Source organism: Astatotilapia calliptera, chromosome 9 (genome assembly GCF_964374335.1).
Source record: "Astatotilapia calliptera chromosome 9, fAstCal68.1, whole genome shotgun sequence".
Classification (NCBI taxonomy): domain Eukaryota; kingdom Metazoa; phylum Chordata; class Actinopteri; order Cichliformes; family Cichlidae; genus Astatotilapia; species Astatotilapia calliptera.
In genome coordinates this window covers 30,018,459-30,026,228 of record NC_137430.1, presented here as the reverse complement: position 1 = coordinate 30,026,228, position 7,770 = coordinate 30,018,459, and the positions used below count along the sequence as shown (strand labels likewise).

At 37.2% G+C, this 7,770-nt stretch overlaps 1 protein-coding gene across 8 annotated transcripts; it reads right to left on the bottom strand.

Annotated features, from left to right (window-relative positions):
* Positions 1–5,814, bottom strand: LOC113029925 (V-set domain-containing T-cell activation inhibitor 1-like). Of its 8 annotated transcripts, none has more exons than XM_026180947.2 (5): positions 5,705–5,814; positions 3,029–3,343; positions 2,280–2,381; positions 2,150–2,190; positions 1–2,041 (listed from the first exon to the last, which is right to left on the bottom strand). In XM_026180947.2, the coding sequence occupies exons 1-5, from the start codon at positions 5,787–5,789 to the stop codon at positions 2,000–2,002; spliced, it is 585 nt and encodes a 194-aa protein (XP_026036732.1). In that variant the 5' UTR covers positions 5,790–5,814; the 3' UTR covers positions 1–1,999. The 8 variants fall into 8 exon arrangements, 3 of the variants coding, with proteins under 3 accessions (XP_026036732.1, XP_026036733.1, XP_080162341.1); XM_026180948.2 differs by having other exon boundaries at positions 1–1,867; XR_013911363.1 differs by having other exon boundaries at positions 1–2,190; positions 2,466–3,343.
* Positions 5,815–7,770: the final 1,956 nt, after the last annotated feature.

Genomic DNA, 7,770 nt, shown 5'->3' with positions numbered 1-7,770 from the left:
TTTTAGTCAAGTTGTTTATTTACTTTTTATTTCCCACACATTATACACACATATAACTGAGGCCAGTGTGTTGATTCCTCTGTTACCATTAAAGATTCAATATTTGACTCCTCTTCATCACAGAGTGCAGCAGTACTTCATGAAAGCTATTGTAAAAATCCACCAAATGTAATATAAATCCACTTTAAGATGTTTGGTTCTTCTAGCAGCTTGATGTTCTCCTCTCTGAGTTTATTAAATACCAGATGAATCAAACAGCTGCAAACATGATCATCTTCAAGTTTGATATGACTGCTGCTGCACTTAAATTAAACTGACCCTCATCTCAGTAGATTAAGGACTGAAAATTGTTGCTGGCTGTAAACACTGTGCAGGACATCAGTTTAATTATAAATTAGAATTATAAATTATAAATTATGTTTTAACTGCATAAAACATGAAAATACAAATGTAGATAAAAACAACAATAAAAATAAAGCAGCCATGTGCCCACCTGATGGTCTCAATCTAAAGTATCGCTAACATTGCGTAAAACTATTGCTTATTATTATTTTTTCGTTTCACAGTAGAAGAGATATTTGTTAGCTACCAGCTAGTACAAGGGGGCAGCAACCTTTAACACTCAAAGAGCCATATGGACCTGGTTTCTACAACAGAGAAAACACCTGGAGCTGCAAGTTTTTTGACATATAAAATGAAGATAACACTGTATATATTGTTTTTTAGTTTTATACTATGTATACAAAATAGGCTAATGTCTTGCTTGTGAAAATGTATTTTAGCAAAAACATTTTAAACATTTAGAACACTGTAAAAAAAACAAAAACAAAAACAAAACAAAACAAAAACATAAAAAACCTGCTACGTTGAAAGTCTTTTTCAAATGAACTTAAAGTATACATGCAGCAAACTAAAATTGTGGCATGCTGTTGTTACGAGAAAATTATGCATTTGTTGTTCCTCACGTGTTATCGGACAGGATTATTTCAACAAACTGAGGATGTATTGTATTTGTAGGAAAGTTCCCCATTAACTTTACTGTATAAGGAGGTAACACCAACATTTCAGGGCCAATAAGTTATTATAAGAAGTGTTTATGCACTAAAAAAAAAAAATAAATAAGGGCTAGTGTTTGTCTGAGATTTGGACATCCCAGAGTGCGCTCCTAATGCAGGGGAAAAAAATTCTGTTGGGGATACCTACCTTGGCACTGGCATTTGTAACGCATATTTTGAGCTATAAAAACAACAACAACAACAACAACAACAACAACAACAAATGTCTACAGCACACTTAAATGATTACTTATTTCCCAAAGCCATAGGGAGCTGCAGTGTAAAGGTGAAAGGTCTGCACATGGCTCCAGAGCCACGGGTTGCCGACCCCTGAGTTAGTAGCTAAACTCAACTTATCAGCAGTTTTCACAGACAAATCAAAGCTGCCTCTGTGAGTCAGGCTCATTTCTTCTCCTTAGATTTATTCTGTTGCACACCCGAAGCTCAAGGGTCCAAGATGAAGCTGGGAGGCATGTCAAAATATTTAGGTTATGATTGTAAAATGAAAACTTTTCTTTGATAAAATCAAGCATTAGGATATGACGCGAACAAAATGGAAAAAAAAGTAAATTAATGTCTCAGTGTTCTTGCTCCTCAGTGCGTATGAGTTTCTATGGCTCCAAGAAACTCATTTGAAGGTCGTCTTTAGCAGGTTTTTCACTTATGAATGTTTGTGCTTTACTAAACAGAGAGCCAACACATTAAGAGAGTTCAGTGCTGAAGCAGAGCTGCTGGGGTCTGCTTGGGTGGTGTCAGGTGTTTCACCATTCATGGTAGACCTTCCCTTTGCCATCGGCACAAGTTCAGCGTTACTGTTAACAAGATAAAAAAAATAAAGCTTGAAAACATGTCATCATTATGAATGGAAAATAGTGTGTTCAGTTCAAAAATAAACAAATAAACACCACATCCATCTGAATGTGCTTCATCTGATTCTCTGTTTTTCATGTCATGGATGTTGTTGAGCGCTGTTTCACTCTGACACACTAATAAAATATTTTTGACAAAGCAGCAGTTTAATTAGAGTCATTATAGACATCTGGTTTTATCTTCAAACAAGTTTTCATACTGTAGTTCATAAAACATTTACTCACGTATGCAGAATCACTGTCTGTACTTTGTGGTTCTTGTTGCACTGAGGGATTGGGGCCGGACAAAAAATCATACTCAGTAGAAAAAACATAAACAATTTGAACTGCAAAGTGAAGGGAGAAAGTCATTTACCTTTTCTGCGTTTATAAAGCATGAAGCCTACTGCTGCTACTACTCCTGTAATCACGATGGCTGCAATCACTCCTCCTAAAATAGCTCCTGAATTACCTGAACCTGAAAGAATCAGAAAAAGTCATTTGGCTCCAACCTCTCTCTTAAGAATAGAGTCCAGCATCACATGTGACACAGTTGAAGGACCTGAAACCAGTAAGTGCGGCAACATCACTATGCTGACTGCTTCCAGATACACGCTCCCAAGTGTGATCCAAAAAATATTCATTCAAATCATTGTCTCGCTCGCTCCTCATTCTATTGGACTTTTTGAAGTCAAGACTGTCATCAGCCCCTCTGCAATGAAGCTCAAGCTACCACGATCAGTGCGCATCCATCCCATTTCATGTCTTGAAGGTGAAACTTGTCCCCTCAAATCCAATGTCCCCGAGGAAAGCTCCTGGGTTCACAGTCGGCTCTGTAAGCAGGAAGTGATCTTTGAGGGGAGGGTGATGATTGTCAGTGTTTTTCCATCTTGGGTCTGTTTCTCTTGTGTTCGCCCTTTGGGGCAGAGCCCTGGTTCCACACCTGCATCTCTCAAAACAAAACAAAACAAAACAAAACAAAACAAAACAAAACAAAACAAAACAAAACAAAACAAAACAAAACAAAACAAAACAAAACAAAACAAAACAAAACAAAACAAAACAAAACAAAACAAAACAAAACAGAGAAATTTCTTGAATAAATATATATATTTTGTTTTTTACCCTTTATCTTTAGGTTAATAAATGATTCTTGGTTTCCTCCGTCAGTGCTGGTGTAGCACTTGTATCTGCCTTCATCCTGAAACTCCACCTTTTTCAGCTGCAGTGAGGCGTTTCCTGCGGCGATCTGGTCATTGAATAGTGACGTCCTGCCTCTGAAGCGCTCACTCTGGAGTTTGAGTTGGTCTTGGTTATTGTAGAATGAGTGGACATTAAGGTCTCCTGCTGATACCTGAGTCCAGTGGATGACTACATCTCTGCCACTATAGCTGCACCGTAACATGCAGCTTTTCTTGAAAATGCAGGACACCTCAGTATCTGCAACAACAGGTAGAGACACATCATCAGCGTTTAGCCCTCTGATGTTGCAGAATTACAAACTTTTCTCTCTTAATAAAGCCTTTTAACATTTTTCTGCTCCAGTTCAGGAAAATTTAACCCAAATATGCAGCACCGGTGTGGCGACTTTGATTAAATGATTTCCTGATATTCATCAAATTTCATCTTTTTCTGTGCTGTGCAGAGAACTTAAAAACAATAATGACACAATTTCAATTTTCAAAGCAGGCATGACAACTGTTTTTGATAAATATATACTTTATCTTGCTTTATTTGACCCTTAGCTAAGTTATTTCATTTATTCATCAAGTTTTTTATGTTTGTGAGAACATGCCACTGTAAAAGATCGGATTAGGCTGAAAACGTAAACATTTCCAGTTTTCTAGTATTTATTGAGTATTGAAGTATAAGTAAAGGGAAACACATACTGTTTCACATTGTCATGAATCTGCAGTTTTGTGTTAGTATATTTGAGTTCCTGTTTAGGTTTCCATTTATTTTCAAGTTTAAAGCTGAGATTCTTTGTAGGGTGAATTTTAATCCCTGCTGCAGGTCTTATTATTTTTGTAATGTTAAATCACAGTTTTATTGCATTATGCGGGTTCTAGCTACTGTTGATTATCTATAGAGTTTAGATGTTTTAAAACTCCAGTCCTAGTTTTGCACCCTCGGTCTTTATTCAACATAATTTAGAAAAACATAAATTGGTCATATGTGCATGTTTTCCAGCCTTTAACATTATAATAAATTAAATCATTTAAATTAATCCAGGAAAGGAAACAGGAAAAAAAGCTATGAGATGAGAAAAATAACACAGGCAACAAAATAAAATATGTTTTGTTGCTTTTGTGTTCATAGGTTTAAAATCTCAAACACTGACAGCTGGCTGTACTACAAACTCTATTTCCTGCTCTTTACACTCTGGATTACTTAAAGAATATGTCATGGGCCTGGGTGACCCAGAGATCACGTGTTATTTTTGAGTTTAATGAATATTAAGAGTTTTATTCGTCTTTCTTAATCCTTTATGGTTGTTTGTGGTGTGATCTGCCCCTGGTCCCTTGTTTCACCGTGTGTGGTTGTGTCAGTTTTGCTGCCCCACCAGGCCTGGAGAGTCCCTGCCTTGGAGCCACCCACACCTGGGATAATCACTCACTTGTTGCTGAGCTGCTTAATCAAGGAGCTCTACTTAAGAGAGCAGTGGAGCAGCAGTCAGTGTGGGATTGTTAAACTTGGAATTCAGTTAGTGCTCAGCGCATATAGTCGCATTGGAATGGTTAATGTGTTTTGTCGGCCGGTGGATAGGACGGTACTCATTATGGCATCTCTTGTTTTCAGGGTGATCACAGAAACGTGTGGAGGGAGCAGCACACTGTTAAACACATGCACCGAGGAGGACTAAAAATTACCACGCATCACAGAGAGGAATCACGGCATGGGGAATTGGGAAAAACCACACTTTCTCCATTGTAAAAGTCCAACATTTGGGTTCTCCTTCAGCCAATATGTTTCACTGACCTGTCAGTGAGCACAAACTCACTGCCTACATCCAAACACAGTTTAAACCACCTTCCCATTTTATAGATCTCATAGTTTGTATACTACGAGTATAGTTTGTGAAATTCCCGCCTCCACTCCCACACACTGAATGTTTTCAGTGTTATTCAGTCCGTTTCCAATAATTACATTTCCTGGAAGTTTGGGCATTTTTTTTCAATGAGAAATAGGAAGTAAGAAACGTGCAGTAAACATGTTTTATTAGATGGCATTATTTATATATATCTATATATATTTCTATATTTCTATATATCTATATAGATATATATACATAAATCCACAGACCAGGCCCTGCTACTTTTCTTTTTGCTGTTAATTAATAAACATATGTTCATATGTTACAGTCACAGTTTCAAGGGACATTTAACCTGACTTGAAATTGTTTTTGTACCTTGTTATTTATATTACACTTTTCCTTTAACTATAAACTTCACACAGTTACACTGAGGGTTTGATAATTATATATTTTGTCTTTGTGTATGTTTAATGAAATCCTTACTGCTGACACTTTGAACAAACTCACTATTGTGCAGTCAAACATTGTTTAAACCATAGTCCTGCTTCACTGAATAATGACGATAAATAATAAAGAGAAAGAACATGGTTTGTCTACACACCTTTCTGAGATGTACATCTGAGAGTTTTGCCCTGGGAGCTTTTAAGTTTGACTCAGAGTCTCTGTCTTTATTATATTTCCTCCTGTATTTGGCTTTCTAAACAACATGACATTGATTTGCATTTATACTAAAATAACGTAATAGGTGTAGAGAACATCTCACTCACCTCCTCTTGCATGAGTCCACTGGAAAATCAGGACCATCAAAAACACGACACATTTGATCCCAGCCAGCATCCTGCTCATTTTCATGCTACACTACCTGAGTGTTCAAACAGAGTGAACAGTGATGGTGAAATCTGACCCAGCTGGTTCTGTTGCTCACGCCAGCGTAGCGTGTTCACTGTGAAAAACAACACACCCTTCATCTAAATACATTTTTGTGACATACTAATGGAAAGTTAATCAACAACTGCTCACAGTGTTCATATAATTAAACTGTTCAAAGAGGTCGGCTGCCCAAAAAATGGTTGGGTGAATAAGAATAAAAAGAACCACAAAAAAGGAAATGTTTCTATAACATTTCACAGACACTGTCTAAGGCTTGGTGAGTGTTTGGCAGAATGTCATTCATATTGGCGTTGCTGTTAGCCTTGGCCTGGGTTCTCTTGACCAGGTGCTGAAGAGGTAAAGCTATAGAAATGCCCTTTTCGGTATAATGTGGAGCATGTTACTGACTCAGTATAATGTCTAACCTGTAGGATAAAAATCCCGTGTTAGATTCCCCTGGTCTGACTGCAGTGCTGTAAAGCAGACACTGTATACTAAGCAAGGTCATTTCTGCAGGTGTGATACAGGAGGAAGAGAATTCCCTCTGAGGTTGTTTTACTCTTTCATAGAAAATATTCAGGCCATGATTTAGTTGTCATGTTGTACTGTAAGATTATTTTTCTCAATGTGTAAAAAAGTGTCACTTCAGCACCCCCTGCTGGAGAAAAAAGGTAACAGCGATTTATTGTTAGGCATTATTAATTTTTAAAAATGAACTAAAACTAAAGAAAATAAACCAGTAAGTAGTGAAGAAGAAGAATCCATTTAAATGCTTTTCATACTTTTCTATTTTGAAGCATCACAGAAATCTGATGTCAACTGAAATGCGGTGCTCAAACGAAACCAACATTTCTCCCGTGGAGATCTTCAGAACATCAGTGGATTTACCCTGTTCAGCTCCATAAATACATGGTTTTAATTTGAACCACTAAACTTTACATTTCAGCTATAATAAATTAGCTGAAGAAAAACAACAACAATCATTATTGTTGTTGTTGTGTCTAACTGAATTAAATACCTCTGAATAGCATTCAGTCCAAATAGCTCTATATCAAAGAAGGGAGGATGGTAATTAATTACAACAGAACTGTGTCACATTTAATTTTACTTATTTTTGGCTTAAAATGCTAATTAGTACTAAGACCATAATTACTGTCTACATAGCCTGCTCCCACACTCCAGGAGGAGCCAGAGAACACGGAAATAATGAAATGAAAGCATTATGAGAAACGATGTAAAGAAAGACATGTAAAGAAAAACTGTACAGCTGGTTGTACAACAAGAACTGCTGCCTGATGTTTGCCACCTAGTTTTCTAAGGAACATGTAGCTCTCGCTACGCAAGTATGCAGGAATGTTTCCGGCTTCGTGCCCACGCCGACTGAACCGAGAGGTTTCCTGATTGTTTTTCTTAGATGTAAACCACATAACTGTGAAGAGATCATTGCAATTACAGTTTTTCCCAATTGTTTACACACATTTTCTAAAAGCATGCCTCATACTGTCATATTGCAAGAGTTGCAACTGCAACTACTAGCCTACAGTAACAGTAGGGTTGGGTTGGACTCCTTATCCTGCTTCCCTCGTTGTCATTCCATGAACAAGGACATGGTGTGCAATAGTTGCCTGAATTTCATCAGTAATGACTTCTCTTGGTCGTCCTCCCCCCTCAAACGGACTTTTATCCTGTTCAGTTGGTCTGATTAAATCATTAGAAACACGCCTGTTCAACTGTTCGTTGCTGTGTGTAAAAGATGACAGCTGTTATTCAAGTGTTAAATGTGTTTATTGACTGAGCATGTGTTTAAGGTTTTGAAAAAAAGAGTGTATGAGTTTTGCAGATTGTGCCTAAGACCCTGAACAGTGTTTAAGGTTTGGACAAAAGAAGATTTTATTCAACTACTAAGTTTAGGCCACTGAGAATTTGGTTTAGAGAATGAAGTTTAGTCTTTTCGGAAGTCAGT

Bases quoted from the DNA above. Each gene is read 5' to 3' on its own strand.
- LOC113029925 (XM_080306215.1), bottom strand. From the start codon at position 5,789: ATGAAAATGAGCAGGATGCTGGCTGGGATCAAATGTGTCGTGTTTTTG. The intron at 3,344-5,704 runs GTGAGTGAGATG...CTGTTGTTGCAG, and splicing joins GTGGACTCATGCAAGAGGAG to ATACTGAGGTGTCCTGCATT. The intron at 2,191-2,279 runs GTAAATGACTTT...CCAATCCCTCAG, and splicing joins GCTTTATAAACGCAGAAAAG to TGCAACAAGAACCACAAAGT.